General features: G+C 35.4%; 1 protein-coding gene across 1 annotated transcript; it reads right to left on the minus strand.

Moving 5' to 3' along the window:
* On the minus strand, positions 1231–6390 carry LOC109226100 (WRKY transcription factor 55). Its single transcript, XM_019390904.1, has 4 exons — positions 5972–6390; positions 3332–3463; positions 1995–2312; positions 1231–1468 (listed from the first exon to the last, which is right to left on the minus strand). Exons 1-4 carry the CDS (start codon positions 6319–6321, stop codon positions 1231–1233), a joined length of 1038 nt encoding a protein of 345 aa, XP_019246449.1. The 5' UTR covers positions 6322–6390.

Here is a 17882-nt window from a genome sequence, read left to right on the forward strand (position 1 = left end):
ATCAAAACTCCATTCTGGAGCCATTTACATATAAATCAATATTCGGTCAACCTTTTCAACTTAAGCTTCCAACCTTGAGACTAAGTGTCTCAACTCATTCCGAAACATCCCCGGAACCGAACCAACTACCATGACAAGTCACATAACAATAATTTAGCATAGAATAAGCAGTAAATGGGGAACGGGGCTTAGCACTCAAAATGACTGGCCGGGTCGTTACATTCACTATATAGTCTTTCTTTTTTTTTTTTTTTAATAAAGAGTGATTGTTTTTAATATTGTTATTATTTGAACTAGTCAGTTTATAAAATGAGGGAGCTTTCTTTAATGTTGAAAATCACTGTAGTGTGGGTTGGCTGGAGAATAAAAGTCCAACATTGTAAAATTGAGGAAAAATGACACACTTGGCCAGTCGGTTGAATAATCAGAACAAAATTGGTCCAACTCGTTATTGCCCAATATAACCATATTCTTTGCATTGTAGCCAATTTTTCTCTCTGCAGCTAAGCCTCTTCTTCCTCACCCATCTCCTTCACACTGCCATCACCATCCTACCCCTTCATCGATTGCCCATTTGGCTAATGTTATTTCTATTAGCCAAAAAAGTATATATGTGGTTGGACTTCACATATACAAAGGCGGATCCAAAATTTAATTTTAACGGTTCAGCTATTAAGATTTTTAATATTGAGCTCATTGCATTGTTAAAATTATAAGTTCAAATCTAATACTTGTTGGGATTGTAGTAAAGTTTTACAAATTCATACTCCGTATCGGAATTGTTATGGGTTCGGTTAAATTCTTATAGCCGAAAGGCTACATCCTTCTCTGAGTAGCATATGTTACTACATTCATTTTCAGCAGGATACTGAATAATTTTATGTACGTTATTCCACAAGTCCTATGATCAGTAAAATTGAATTTACAGTATTACCCACAGATGAACAAGGTGGTTTGATGAATAAGAAAAGTTGACATTATCTAAACAAATTAAACAACTTTCGATTGGTACAAAATATGAATAAACAAAAACTCAACTGAAAAAAAAAATGGCACTACTTAATTTAAACTAGACAAGCTAACGTGTTGGTCTTTCACAATCTTGTGATCACCTCAATTAATCACGGTTAGGAATAGTTTATTAATTGGCCAATCAGCTTAAGTCTTAATGAATAGTAATTAATTAGACTCTGTCATGTTTAATTTGTTAATTATTGGCTATAATATGAACTATTCTTTCTTTTCTGCCGAGTCCCATTTGTCATCAATGGAAGAAAAGATGATGTCCATACTATTATTGCTGCAACTCCCAGAATAATTAAACATGGCGTCCGCCATATCCACCACCTGCAACTGATAGTCAACTTCCCTTCCATATCTAACACCGGAGGGCCCCGCACCGCCGCCGTCCCTGCTCATCACATTGCATATGCTAGCTAGTGAACCACCAGTACTGTGCCCAAAATCCCTGTAAAAATGCGGATTTATAGTGTTAATAATGGGTTCGATTGAACTCATTATCTTTAACATTACTATACACACATCTATATTGTGAAAAATCATTAAAAACAGTATAACTATTAAGTTTTGAACCCACTTTTCCGAAAAAATAAAATAAAAAATTGAGCCCATTTAATTAATAGCATATATTTGGCGAAGCTTTTAGTAAGTCAAAACTGCTTATGTTAGAGAATAATTGAGGTATATGGTCAAGCAGGAAAAAATAAGGCTTTTGAATAGTAGCATAAGTACTTGTTTTTTAGAAGTTGAAGAAAGTAGCTTTTCCCCATAATCATTTTTTGGAACTTTGGTACAGGCACAATTTGCTATCCTAATATTGGCAAAAGTGTTTCTCAAATTGATTAGCCAAGTGAGAACGGCTACTCTTTAAAAGCACTTTCTTAAAAAATACTTTTGAAATAACCACATTTAAAACAAGCAGATCATAGAAACGTTATAAATAATTAATCCTGGATCCACCTCTATCTCTGTACCTTTGTATGTCGAATGGAATAGTGCTTGTGCCTTGATCTCCTTGTGGCTTAATATCCATGGTGAGCCAATGCGCGCTTAAGGAGGCTGGAGTTGGTGGCGGCCGCAATGGCAGATGCGGTGGTGGAAGGATTGTGATGGTTTGATGAGTTATCTTTTCCATCAACGGAGGAGGCACCGTGGGAGCTGTGGCGGGCATATAGCAAGTGTGTTGAGATCGGTATGTTACTTCAAATACGTAAGGATCATTGTCAAGGCGCTGGACTTGCTTTTTGGCTAGACAATTGTATAGCTTTTGGTGGGTGCATCTATAATAAGCCCTAAAATCATCAAAATTGTTAGTATATATATAGTTAATGGATTTAAATATATAGTAAACGTTGGTGCATGGTGTATTTTTGCAAGAACGCTACACTCGCAGTCAATTTACAAATTTTCTTTAATGGAGTAACTTTGTATCTTAAATATATTACCTCTGTCCCAACTATGTGACACACTTTCCTTTTTAATCAGTCACAAAAAGAATGTTACTTTTTTACAATTCAACCTTAAAATTTTCTTTTTACCCTTAATAAGACGATTTCTAGCCACACAAATTTTTATGCTTATTTTTAGATCGCAAATTTCAAAAATATTCATTTCTTTTTTAAATTTCGTGCCCTGTCAACCACCATAACGTAAATTGAGGCCGAGGAAATCGGAAAAAGAAAATACTCCACTATGAAAATAATAACAAGAGGATTTAACGATAGTTACGTTAGATGCAAATATATCATTCTAGAATTCGTGAGAAGTCTAAAGGGTCAAAATATCCCACTAACTCCAGAACTGTTGTTGTATGTGGAAAAAGATCAGTCAACTGTCAAATATCCAATAGGTTTTGTTTACTAAATATAGGAGAAGCCACTGAGAGAAAGGTCTATTAAGTTCAAACTGATTGGATTAGAGTAGAATACTACGTAGTATCTTTTTTGTTCTTTTTTGTCTTTTAAGAGCGAGTAATCAAGACTAGTTCTCTATATATGAGGAATCCTTTGTTTTTAGTCTCCTACTTCTCATCCCATTAGTCAAAGTTACGTTGTTCAAACTGACTGTTTCTAGCTCGAATTTCTACTTCAATTCAATGGTCTTGTACGTACTCAGTGAAATAAAAATGGATGTAGTTATATGGTTTGACCCCTTCAAATATTACGGAAGCAGACAGCTTGGTCCTTAGATTTTCAAGTATATTTGGTCACATACTAATTATAATTATAAAGTTAAAGAATAAGAAAAAGAAGCACATACTAAGTATTAGCAAATTATAAATTAAAGTAAGAAAATTAATGAATGAATTTACCTTGGGAACCTAGAACCAAGGATCTCTTTCTGACCATATTTTCTCCAAGTATAACCATCCTCAGGTGGGAGTTCAAGATTTCCCATTCTAGGAGCAGCCACCCTCACTGTTCTTGTGTCTGTATCACCCGCTCTGCACGTTCATCAAAAATCCGAGAATAAAACCATACACCTAGCCACTTATTTGAATGTGCCACAACTAGAAAATATTATCTTGAGATTATAATGATGGGATTACTATTACCGAAACTAAATAGTAATAGGAAAAATTTTACCCACACCCGATGTATACACCAAATCTAGTTAAGTTAATTATAGAAAATAAACTAACATCTGCTAGAGGTTTTTTTTTTTAATAAAAAAAATTAAGAAAAGGTACTACAGTCTTAATAACTGATGTTGCTTCTTATGGTCGCCATTTATGTTTTATTTCCCACCTCAGTTTCTTGCTGCATCTTGGGAGTTTCCTGTTCTTTTATTTCTCCCTTAAAGATCGAAAAAGGTAATTCTGTTAGAGTTCAAACTAAGAGCTATAAGCAATAAAGATATCGTAGTGCACTTATCAGAATGTATTAAAATAATTATTTAAGTAATACAATGAGGGAGTACTTGCAGCAAAAATTAGTTTAAGAAGAAAGGAGGAGGATTTGGGTGCTTAATGTGTTAGCCGTGATTTGCTCGTTTATGATATTTCTTCCTTTCAATATATATTGGTATGGAACAACGGAAATAGCTAGAAAATATTTAAAAATTATTATTATACTATAATTTAAGATTATATAAAAAATATATGGAGTTAACTATGGTTAAATATTATTATTTATATAATAAATAAGGTGACAAATATCATTTAATTATTGGCTTGGTGTATACACCGGGTGCGGGTAAGTTTTTTCCTAGTAATAGAATTATTTTGAAGATATATTATTACTGGAGATATTTTGTTTATTGAATTAAAAATGGAATATACGGGGATATAATATAAAACATGTGTTTGGTATATACTAGATAAGTTGGGATAAACTTTATTTTCAGTTTTAACCTTGGATTTTATAAAGGACTTTGGAGGGAAAAACCTTAGAAAGGGGCATCTTTGTCATTATAATGGTTTATTCCATGGATTATTATCGCATCCTTTATCTGGGCTAGAATAATATAATACCGCAATTGTGATATAAATTGATCCCAGAGTTGCTAATCTCAAATTTAAAAATTCAACCAAATGTGGAATAAAATAATTTCACATCTATTCTCGAAATTATTATTCCTTATCCTACCAATCAAACGACCTCTGATTATTTGTTCTAGCTATTGATTAGAATTATAGCATGCAGAAAAAGAAAATATTTGCGTTTTCTTTTACAACTGAGTTGTGACATTAGATGGGATGCTGGAACAGTTGGAACTTGGAACCTCTTTCATGTTCATCTTGATCTATGGACTTCAAATCCTCATATTTAAAACAAACTGGAAAATTTAATTTAAAGTTTATTTTTCTACTGTTGGATTTTTTTCCTGGTAAATTCTATTGTTGGATTTGATCAACAAGAATATTTGTGTTTTCTTCTTCTTTCTTTCCTATTTGCCGAGGAACTTCGATGCAGGATTTAAATTTTATGAGTTTAATATTTAAAAATTTTAGTATTGAACCCATTATATTTTTAAATTTACAGGTTCATATCTACTAAGTATTTCTTATAATTTTAATAAATTTAACATAAATTTATGATCCGCTGATCAAAAGGTATTGGTTCATTTGAACTCGAAGGTATAATGCTACATTCGCTTATGACTAGAAGACCTCATTGTGATGTGAACTGCTATATCTAGTCATACTAAAATAATTGTATACGAATTTCTGTGCATACACATTGTTGTCCCCACTTCTGATTATATTTTGTATGATAAAATGCACAATTAATATTGATTTTGAACTTCCATAATGATCTCCTTTTCTTGGTAATTAACGACAGAAACTTGGAAGAAAATCATTGTATGTTGACATTTTTATAGGTTAGTGGTAGCCCCTGCTGTTGAGAAAGTTCTGTGGAATTTCTTTGGAAATTTGATAAAACAGAGATAGAACTCTATTTAAAAACTCTTTTCCTGTTCACAATATAAAAATAAAAAAGATATATACTGTACATTGTGTGCGCACCCCTTTCCACTGATGTTTCATACTATATTCCATTGCATAGCACTAAGGGCTAGTTAGGTTCGTGAGCTAGTTTTGCAGGAATTATAATGTAGAGATTTTTAAATATGTTGTGAATAATAATTATGTGTTGAGAGATTATTATGCGATGAATAATAGTACTAGAATCATAATGCGCGGTTGAGGGCCTTTCTGTCTTTAGTTACTCTTAACAATATACTATTACTACTATGTATTCTTCCTCCATATTAATTTTATCTCGCATGAAACAATATGCAGATTTCTTCATAACTTTACAAGTATTAGTAATGGGGAATTTAAAAAAGAGCAATCCTCAGAAATCACGCGGCAATTATTTTTCCTTGTACAACCAACCAAAAATACATTATATTAGAACTTGTGGAAAACTTTATATATGCTGGAATTCTTTGTGTTAATGCAGTAAAACACTAAGTAAAAAGCTGTCAAAAGAGTGAAGTTTCTTACCTTCTTCGTTGCCTTTGAGAAGAAGAAGAAGAAGAACCACCTCCTCTAGTCGAATCAGATACACCCATTTGATCGCTTTCCTGTGCCGGCGGCAGCCCATGCACGGCAAATGCCGCCGTCGCCTGCCTCTGATCACCCAACATCTCTGCTGCATGGAAAAATTCTAGCGCCTGCTGCTGCTGCTGATGATGATGATGGCTCAATCTTTCCTTTACGTTATTAAAAACCGCAACGATCTCCTCTGTTTTATTTAAAGTGATCTGGGGTTGATTTGCCCAGTTTGGTAAGTTGGCTTCGAGCTCTTTAGCCAATTTACACCCATAAAGGATTGTAGCAGTTGTCTCGTCCATATAAGTATATCCCTTTATCAATAACTTGGCTGGTTTTTATTTTTCCATATGCTATTTTAGGGTGTTTGGTTCAAGATTATGTTTAAAAAAATGGGAATTAATTTGAGGAGAATTTGAGTTGCTATATATACTTATGTTGGTGCTGGTTAATTTGAGGAAACGAACAGTGTGTTTTCAAAGTATTTGTATGTGTTAAACACGGTAAGCATACTAAGATTTCAATAGAAAATGAAAAGAAGCTTAGGGAAAAATTTAATATATGACCAGGTCATGGTCTACAAAACATAAACTGAGGTTTTTTTCTAAGGTCTACGAGAAGACCGGTCCTCATTGAAAACCAACTTTTTGGACCATGGTGTCATGAAGAAATTTTCCCAGCTTTGAATATGCGACTTCCTTTTCTTACTAGTACTAGTATGTTTTATAAAATTAATCTAATTTGATCGGTAACTAATCTCTCTATATATGACATTCTTTCTAATTTTAATTAATGTCCTAAAATTAATGTTTGACGCCAATCTAATACGAAATGATGTTATACAATTTTTACAAGTTTCTACAATAACTAAATTCATTTAATAATTCAACTGTTTACGTATGGTATGGAACTTTTTCCTATCAAATTACGTAGTGTTTCATTCACCAATATTATTATAGATACATATAGTGTCCTTTAGCATTTTAAGTTCTAATCCAAACAAATGATATTAAGTAATTAAAATGAATTTCTCGTTAAAAAAATGTATAATGATGAGTTTAGTGGAGCGATTAAATTGCTTTAAGTTTTTCAAGGAGGACCTTTGACCCCTATATCACGACCATCTTCTCCATCTGGAATGTTTTTGATCCTTTGCGGCAAGCGGTTGAGTCATGGGTCCCATCATCTTTTTTTCCTTAAAAAGAAAAAAAGATAATCACTTAAGTCTTCTGTTGTTACTTTAGGTAAGATATACTATTACGTGTAGTGGTGGCAAATGAGCGGACGGGTTGGATTTGGGCGGGTTAAAATGGGTCGAATAAAAATTGGTTGGGTCTCAATCCGCCTATGTTTCATGCAGGTTCTGGGTGTCAAATGAACGGGTTGAATATGGGTTATCCCATATTAAATAAATGTAATATATTTTCAAGTGCAATTTATAATTTTTCTTTTGCTCAGATTATTTAGTGACATAATCTTAACTGGAATAATATATACTCTTCTTTATTAAATTTATTTAAATTGGACTATCATATTGTAAACTTAAGTTAATCTTCTACAAAATATGACAGTTTTCGTTTTAGGAAGAAAGTATGCTTAATGCACTTCAAGCAATAATCACTAATAATAAATGACTCTGTGCATTTTTCACCTTGTTTATATATTGTCTGCAATCCAATATAAAACTAAACAAATACCTTTTTGTTGAAATGAAAGAAAACTAGATCATGAAAAGAAAGTACGTTTTTGTTGAAATGAAAGAAAATACTATTTTCACATCATGACAAGAAAATACTCATTTTGCTGAAATAAAAAAGAAAGTAAAGGGTACGAGGTACCCAGTTAGTGAAGAATATCATTATTTACCATTCAGGAAGAGAGATATAAGCACTACCTTCAACAGTAACAGAGCTGGTATGTACAATTGGCCACACCGATCTAAGTTACGCCCTATGTGAGCTAACAAATATGGTTAAAGAGAAGGGCGGATATCAGGATCCGGCTGGGGTTAGAGTGACCAAAATGGTGGATGGATTGTTTGCGTTAGTTGACATTTCCGAAGGATATTGCAAATATGCTAATAGATCTCCTTGTGAGACACCCAGATGGTGCACTCTAAAATAGTACAACTAGATATGAGGACTATAAAGATAGGTACTAGAAGCCTGGAAGGGATAAATATTACCTTAGTGTGGCTCATGTCCCTAGTAGAGAAAGAATGTTACGCAATCCGAAGAGCTAGTGAGATTAAGCAAGGGGAGCTAAAAGTGAAGGAACATTTTTCTAAAGTCTTCAAAATAAAGTGATAGACAAAAATATTAGCTGGAGAATAAGAAGAGAGTCAATGAAGCATTATGAGTTAGATGTGATAAAAGGATGATAACGGTAAATCAAAACATGACACGGTGACAGAGTCTATAGTCAAATAAGGGAAAAGACAAGAGGTGACAAGACTTGAGGCAATAAAAGAGTATAAGCAATAAGTCATATCCCTGTTTCGAAAAATGAGTTGGTGACTCCAACATGAATACCAGAAGAAAAAGTTAGACCCCTAGAGTAATAGAAATCAGTATGGGCTGGTGAACAAGATAAACTAAACATGAATTAGGGACTGGGTGATTTGATAATATTCGGCATCATGAGAATTTCAGAGATTGCGTTCTGGCGATAATAGAATGGACGACAGAAGAATACCCTTTAAAGGTCATTCAGGAATACACTTTCCTAAAGCAAGAAATGTGGGCAAAGTTAAGCTTGAGGGACTGTGTGTGGTAGTTACACTAGGTGTCTCCCTCATGAGTAAGGAATTTTGTTATCCTTGGTACAGAAGGATTACCGCAAGGCGAGTAAGGGTCATCGCCAAAGATGAAGAGGTAAAATATCTATAGGTAGATCGTCGTAGCTCGAAATCTTAGCTCTCCCCAAAAGGAGGAATAAGGAGTTATCTGGCATTAAGTCAGAATTAAATGGTTTAGTAACTATGGAATGGTCAAGGAAGAATGCGACAAAAATGAGAAAGGGATGAGATTGCACTTATCCAAATCCTACATATATGCTACAATTCCAGAACATTATGCAAGCACGACCTCAAGGAAGAGAAGTAAGGGATGTTATGGATAAATAAGGAGTCAGTGCGAGAGGTGAATTAAGAAAAATGAAATAACCCAAGAAAAATCTCGTGGAATATTGGTATGAGAATGGGTCAGCGAGTAGTTGGTAGTTGATTCAGGAAGAGCCTAGTTACGGCTAGCCAAGAGGATACAGACAAAACAGTAGGTCGTGCAAATATAGTAAAACCTAGTATAGTGAATTCAGCCCCGCAGTTATGACATTGTAATACTTGAGAAATATTCAGATAGGAATCGGGATAATTAAAGGTACCATATGAGTGTTACAGAAATAAAAGAGAGTGCTAATGGGAAGATGGTCAAAATATCAACTTCAGAAGTAACCCTACGAGCGCATGAGTGTGGAGGTAAGTAACTAAGAATAATTATAGGTGAGTACGAACATCAAAGATTCTATTGAGAATTAGATGTAATAAGCTCGCCGCTTTACAAGAATCAGAGGGTCTTCCCTAAGTACTACAATGAAAGACGAGCTGAGGAAATAAGGAAGAATGCTTCAATCTAAGCACAGTGACCGAAAGAGGAAATAGTCTTGTAACAACAGCCTCACAACAACATCGTATGCACTCCATAAGAAAGTGGCAACTATCGTGGCTAATGAACGGGAAGGAAAAAAAATCAAAAGGTGATATTCGAGATCATATGGGTTGTATAAAATTTCAATGTGTGTGGGCACTAAGATAAACCAAGTATTCATGCAACAAGTGGCAGAACGACCAGGAAAAGTAATTACTTACATTTAGAGAAAGCTGAGAAGGAACGAAAAGAATTATTCGATTAAAGACCCAGAGTACGTTATCAATGCTATTAACAATTCGGAGTTTTATACATGCAGCATATATATTGACAATCATACAGACATAGAAGATTCCGGTATAAGTTAAAAAAAAAGAATTGAGCCCAGGGCATAGACAAAAGATTGAGTTGTTAGAAGATTGTATCATGAATATTCCATAACGCCCATGAAAGGCTAAAGTAATAACTGATACCAGGAGCCGCAGATCGGAAGATAGCTTAAGCCTACATAAAGGTTGATCAGAAGGAAGAGCAAACTAAAGAATTACATCAACCAAGTAAATCAGGAGTCTGATTATTGGACCCAGAAAAATATGGAAATCGTGATTGAGAATATTGCAGGATCAATCTGAATATCAAAGGTACAAGAGAGAAAGTAAAACAACCATATTCTATAACGGCCCTACGATAAAGTCAATTAGAAAAGTACCGGCCTCATAAGAAGTCAGTACGAAGCTCCCATTGGATTGTGTATGCACCAGAGGTGCAAGTATTATAATAGAGCTTCAAGTTATGTACGTGAATTATACCCATGTGGAAGGGAGGTTATGAAAGAGATAGAAGAATGTGAGGCGATATTTTAAGGTAAGTAAGTAAAGGTGAACAACGTACAAGATATCCAAATCCAAAAGGTTGTGAATAGTCCATACTTCAGATAGAATCCAGAAGCTGAGACTCAGTATCCAGGAATGATAACGGCGTTGCCAGTGGCATATCTTCCAGCCTATGGTTTCTAGGTATCAAGAGGCCTAGTCAAGAGAGTAAAGAAGAGTTAGAGACGATGTGATCTCTCGCTTGATGTTCCAGAATAACATAATGAAATCCATGGTGTAAGCAAGTTGAAGGGAGGTTGCGAGTACTATAAATGGATATGTATAGGTCACAAGCTAAAGTATGGTAGAGCGACAAGGTTTTAGAAAGACAGGAGTAAGGATAAGAAAAGGCAAGTAAGAAGGTGATGAAAATGGATAAGTCCTCGGGATTAAGCCCATGAAAACAAGAGAGCTGATGGTTTGTCTAAGTTATAGAAGGTTCCGTATAGCCTGAATGAACTCAAAGGAGTCTAAGACTAGTAGCATTTAGAAGAGATGGAATGCTGCCCTGGTAGTAGAATAAGGGTATAATTGTGACAGATAAAGGATGACGTTTGGACATTCGTTTGAGTAATGATTTGAAGAAGAAAAGAAAGGGGTTTCATGAATTGTACATGATTAAAATACCCATGTAAGATGAATTACATGTGAAATACAGTTATGAAAGTGGTATTGTGGCAGTAAAATCATGCGGATAGATAACCGGGTCTATGAAATAAGATATAGCAACATTCATAGGTCCGACAAAGTTCCGAGCAAAGAACTTCAATATACCTATAGACGCCCAAAGGGAAAACTTGTCATAATTCTGTATATGTTCATGAAGTGAGGCCTAGAGATTGGCTAAAAGCTAGAGGAAAGAGAAGAGAAGAGTCGCATAGGCGCACATACAAGATCAGAGTCGTACATGCTGCATGATAGAATGTAGCAATAACACGAAATTGGAAGGATTCCGACCATAAGTCGTGGTGTGAGAAAGAGGCCTAAAGGGGGGAATGTCGTGGCCTTTGGGATGGAAAGGAGAGTACTAAAGTATGCGCAAGAGCCATAGGTTATGAAAATGATAAGTGCATCAAACAACATTCGAGGACGAATGTTCCAAAGAGGGGAATGATGTTACAACCCATGTTTTCGTACGTGGAAGTATGCCATAAGCAAATTGATATAAGCTCAGAAATGAGATGTTACATCTCGCATTTTTTGTACGCTGAAGTTTCGTCATAAGTTAAAACGTAAGCTCGGGAATGAGATTATTTTTAGTATTATAAGTATTATGTTATTTCAAACAAGTTCGTAAAGGTGAGAGGGTAAGCAAATCGAAGAAAATGAGTTTCGTCGAAATTTGTCATCTTGAGATAAAATACGGTCCAAGCTATAATACCCCGCATTTATGGAATAATGCGATAGACCACATGACCATGATAGTAAGGTGTATAAGGTATACTAAAAGTGAGTAGCATTTTAAGTAATTTGAGGTAATTCTTAATTATGTGACTAATTGGTTAATTATTGGATTTGTGGGGAATTACCAAGTTAATTAAGGAATTGGTAATTAAATAAGATGTTGTGGACAAGCCTAAAAGGCTCTCCAACGTGGCAGCAAGATTTGGGCCAAATTTTGACTCTTAAGTTCATTCAATAAGGTGGCAAGATTGGAGGAGTCTTTGTGGCCAAGTCATCCACAAGAGTGGGGCCCACAACCCCAAATTTTAAGAGACTTTCTTATATAATTAGTGAGATTTTACATACCATCAAGTTTGCTTCATGTTTCTGCAAGGTGAATTCATTTATGCCTTACAAATCCAATTGAATCTCTTATATAAAGAGAGTGGGTTCAGCAAGCAAAATAATTTCAAACCAAATGGAGATAATGTTGGAGCAAAACCATTCCAAACCAAATAGAGATAAAGTTGGTGTAAAACAATTCCAAACCAAATAGAGATAACGTTGGTTGTTGATTCGGTAAAGCGTGAATTGCAAATTCTAGGAGAATTGGTTCAGATATGCTAAGGCTATCCCTTCTTTCTTTTTGGCATGATCCATAAGATACAAACGAAATAAGTAAATGCACAACTTCTATAAATGACTCTATACATTGAAGTATTAGAGGTGCCTATGTTCTTGATTCCCCATATATCTTATTATGCTATCGTCTATTCATGGGTCTCAGAAAATACGTAAGTTGAAAAAGTTTACTTTAGGATATTAATCAAAGGCATAATGATCTTATGACACTCCGAGAGATTTTATTAATGTACTTCTCATGCACTGCATTCATTTACATTTACATTGACCCATGACCAGATGGCGTTATATACGCGTATATATGTATGTGTATATATATATATATATATATATATATATATATATATATGTATGTATGTATATGTATATATATATATATATATATGGGATATGGGAAAAGGTACGGTGTTAAATACGCACCACCACCTGATCAGCTAGTATACGTTGATGATTTTGCCCACAGTGACCGAGATGATATGATGGGATGCTCTCAGAGGCTTGATGATGTTATGAACGCTACCCATGCATGGTATGACATTCATATGCATATGTATGACATTATAATATTAAATGATTCACAGAGCTATTCAGATATACATGTTGAGTCTCTTACTCCATGTTTCTCTCATGTCTATTGTTTACTGATTTTCATTCCTTACATACTCGGTACATTATCTGTACTGACGTCCCTTTTGCCTGGGGACGCTGTGTTTCATGCCCGCAAGTCCCGATAGACAGGTTGAGAGTCCTTCAAATACGCTATCAGTTCAGCGGAAGATGTTGGCGCTCCATTTGCTCCGGAGTTGTTTATTTGGTCAGTATGATTTAGACATGTATTGATTGGTATGTCGGGGCCCTGTCCCGGCCTTATGACGTTTATGTACTCTTAGAGGCTTGTAGACATATGTCATGTATATGAAAGATTGTATGGCCTTATCGGCCTATGTTCAGTATACGAGTGATTATATGGCCTATAGGCCTGTACGTCATATGTATAAGTCGGTATATCAAGTTGAGTATTTCCTCGTGTTTTGTTCAAATTATCTCACGACAGCCTTTCCATCTCATTTGCCTATAGTAGTATGATACGAAAAGATACGTTAAGTTGGTGCCCGATTGAGTAAGGTACTAGGTTCCCGTCGCGGCCCATCGGTTTGGATCGTGACAGTAAGTTTGGGAATGAGATTACTTTTGCGATTATAAGTATTATGCTATTTCAAACAAGTGATGAGTAAATTCGTAAAGGTGAGAGGGTAAGTGAATCGAAGAAAATGAGTACCGTCAAAGTTTGACAATTTGGGGATAAATACTGTTCAAGCTATAATACCTGGCATTTATGGACTAGTTCCATACAAGGTACCACATGACCATGATAGTAAGGTGTATAAAGTGTGTTAAAAGTGAGTAGTATTATAAGTAATTTGAGATAATTTTTAATTATCTGAATAATTGGGTAATTATTAATTTTAAGTGGGAGATTACCATGTAATTAAGGTATTTGGTGGATAAGATTAAGGGTAACACCATCCCAACGTGGCAGCCACATGAAAATCCATTAAGTGACTCTTGAATCACCTAGCAAGGTGGCAACATTTCAAGAGATGAGCACCTTATCTCTTTGGGTAAATAATGTCATCAAAAGACTTCTTTAATTCACAAAAATGAAGAGATTTTACATACTCAAAGTGATGGAGAGCTTCAGCAAGAAAAGTTACACAATATTGTGACCAAATTCATTAAGAAAGATGGATTAAAAATTCATCAAGGTAACGATATTAAGCAAAAATTTCATATGAAATTATACTGCATAATAGCAATGAGATTTTGCAGTTCTAAGGGAGTACGGTGCAATCTTTCTCAAGAATATCATATGAATTTTCCCCTACTTCGATCCGCCGTTACGTGTTGTCGCAAATGACGTGTGTTGGAGGGATTGTTAAGAGAATCGGTTCAGGTATGTTAAGGCTATCCCTTCTTTCATTTTGGCATGATCCATACGATACAAGCGAAACTAGCAAATGCACAACTTCCATAATATGACTCTATTCATAGAAATGCTAGAAATGCTTATGTTCTTGATTCCCCATGTGTCCTATCATTTTATCATCTGTTCATGGGCCTCAAAAATACGTAAGTTGATAAGTTTTATTTCATGATATTAATCAGAGGCATAATGGTCTTATGACGTTCCGAAAGATTTTATTAACGTACTTCTCATGCATTGCATTCATTTGTACATGTATATTGACCAAGGATAAGATAGCGTTATATATGCATATATATGTATATTGGATATGGGAAAAGGTTACGACGTTATATACGCACCACCACCTGATCAGCTGGTATACGTTGATAATTTGCCCACAGTGACCGAGATGATATGATAGGATGCCCTCAGAGGCTTGATGATGCTATGAACACATGTACCTATGCACAACATGACAAGCATATGCATGACACTATAAGTATTTCATGATTTGCAGAGCTATCCAGACTTACATATCTAGTTTTTTACTCCATGTTTCTCTCGTGTCTATTATTTACTGATTTTCATTCCTTACATAATCGGTACATTATTTGTACTGACGTCCCTTTTGCCTGGGGACACTGCGTTTCATACCCGCAGGTCTCGATAGACAGGTTGAGAGTCCTCCAAGTAGGCTATCAGCTCGGCGAAAGATGTTGGTGCGTCCCATTTGCTCCGGAGTTGCTTGTTTGGTCAGTATGATTTAAACATGTGTAGATTGGTATGTCGGGGATCCTAGCCTTATGAAGTATATGTACTCTTAGAGGCTTGAAGACATATGTCATGCATATGAAAAATTGTATGGCCTTGTCGGCCTATGTTCAGTGTTCGAGTGATTATTTTGGCCTTATAGCCCGTACGTCATATGTATAAGTCAGTATATCAGGTTGGGTTATTTTATGTCGAGTGTTCCCTCATGTTTTATTCTTGTCACTTCATACGGCCCTTCTGGTCCATTTACTCATGTTGATGTAATAAGAAAGATACGATACGTTGGTACTCTGTTGAATAAGGCACCGGGTGCCCGTTGCGGCCCATAGGTTTGAGTCGTGACAAAAACAAGGTTGCCCACTTCTGTCTGGGGTCATGCCATTTTGCATGCAGTAATGCTAGTTCATCTCAGACTGATAAATTATCATAAATATTTCCGCTGCAATTAGTTTTGGGTCATGAACCTAATATATCCCATTTAAGAATTTTTGGATGCGCAGTATATATGCCTGTAGCACAGCCACATCGCACCAAGATGGGTCCCCAAAGAAGGTTAGACACATATGTTGGGTTTGAATCGCCCTCCATTATGCGCTACCTTGAAATATTAACGGGAGATTTGTTCACTACTCCATTTGTAGATTGTCAATTCGATGAGATTTTCTTCCCAAATTTAGGGGGAGAAAATGGTGAGACCAAATGGAAAATTGTGTGAAAAAATCAATCATTGTCTCATATTGATCCCCGTGCCTCTATTTGTGAAAAAAGATGCAAAAGATTATCTATTTGCAGAAAATAGCAAATCAAGTACCCGACGCATTTACAAATCTGAAAAGAATAAAAACATTACATATCCCTGCAGAGAATGTTCCAATCCATGTTTATGTCCCTATTGGACAATATTCTAGTGTCATAGCTAATGAGTCAAACTAACGCCTAAAGCGTGGCAGACCATTGGGTTCTAAGGATCGAAATCCTAGAAAAAGAAAAATAAATGATCAAGATGACACTATGAAAGAGTCTCATAAAAAATCCATGATTTAACCAACTCTGAGATTCATGTGGAAATCGTTGAGCCTGAGATTCAAGAAAATAAGGAATTATCAATAAATCCAATCGATATTGAGACGAACTTGAATTGATTGGATATAGTGGTGGATTATGTCTTTGCATATAATATTGCATCCAACATTATGTAAGATAATGGGGATCTTGAACCTTAATCTGTTGGAGAATATCAACAAAGATGTGATTGGCCAAAATGACAAGAAACAATCCAATTCGAGTTGGATTCACTTGCAAAACGTGAAGTTTCTAGGCCTGTAGTCCAAACACCAAGTGGTGTTAAACATGTTGGATATAAATGTGTCTTTATACGTAAGAGGAATGAGAAAAATGAGGTACAAAGATATAAGGCACACCTTGTTGCACAAGGATTTTCACAAAGGCCTAGTGTCCATTATGAAGAGACATATTCTCCTGTTATGGATGCAATAACATTTTGTTATCTCATTAGTTTTGCTTTCCATGAAAAGCTTGACATGCATTCAGTGGATGTGGTTACAACCTACCTTTATGGCTCAATTGATAATGAGATATACATAAAAATTTCCAAAGGATTTAGAATGCCTGACGCACATAATTCAAATTCCCGAAAAGTATTTTCGATCAAATTGCAAAGATCTTTGTGTGGCCTAAAGCAATCAGGACAAATGTGGTATAACCGTGTTAGTGAGTATTTATTAAAAAAGGTTATATAAATGATTCCATTTGTCAATGTGTTTTTATAAAGAAACAACATCGGAATTTGTTGTACTTGCCGTATAGTTGATGACACAAACCTTATTGGAACTCCTACAGAACTCCAAAAGACAATTGATTATTCAAAAAAGGAATTCGAGGGGAAAGATCTCGGAAAGACAAAATTAAGTCTCGGTTTGAAAATTAAACATTTGGCAAATGAGATTTTTGTTCATCAATCTGCCTACACAGAAAAGGTATTAAAATAGTTTTACATGGAAGGAGCACATCCGTTAAGTACTCCGATGGTTGATGGATCACTTGATGTGAATAAGGATTCATTCTGACCTCAAGAAAAGAATGAAGAGTTTCTTGGTCTTGGAGTACCATATCGTAGTGCAATTGGTGCACTATGTATCTTGCTAATACTACAAGGCCTGACATAACTTTTTCAGATTAATGTCTTAGCAAGATATGGCTCTGCTCCTACAAGGAGACATTGGAATAGAATCAAACACATATTGCGGTATCTAAAAGGGACTACTGATATGGGATTATATTATGGCAGTAAAGGTAGTCCCGATCTTGTTGGTTATACCGATGCTGGGTATTTATCTGACCTACACAAGACTCGATCTCAAACAGGCTATGTGTTTACATGCGGAGGCACTGCCATATTGAAACGACCCGACCCGTCGTCTTATGTATTACAGCCCCGTTTCCCCTATTTACTGCTTCTTCATGTTTCATTATCAGCAATGAGTGAGTTATAGTTGAATTGAATTGGTTTGGATAGGAAATGAGACACTTAGTCTCTTTAAGGAAGGCTTAAGTTGGAAAGGTCA

This window comes from Nicotiana attenuata, chromosome 5 (genome assembly GCF_001879085.1).
Source record: "Nicotiana attenuata strain UT chromosome 5, NIATTr2, whole genome shotgun sequence".
Taxonomy (NCBI): domain Eukaryota; kingdom Viridiplantae; phylum Streptophyta; class Magnoliopsida; order Solanales; family Solanaceae; genus Nicotiana; species Nicotiana attenuata.

Bases quoted from the DNA above. Each gene is read 5' to 3' on its own strand.
- LOC109226100 (XM_019390904.1), bottom strand. From the start codon at position 6,321: ATGGACGAGACAACTGCTACAATCCTTTATGGGTGTAAATTGGCTAAA. The intron at 3,464-5,971 runs GTAAGAAACTTC...ATGAACGTGCAG, and splicing joins TCTCAAAGGCAACGAAGAAG to AGCGGGTGATACAGACACAA. The intron at 1,469-1,994 runs GTACAGAGATAG...GCATTTTTACAG, and splicing joins ATTCCATTCGACATACAAAG to GGATTTTGGGCACAGTACTG.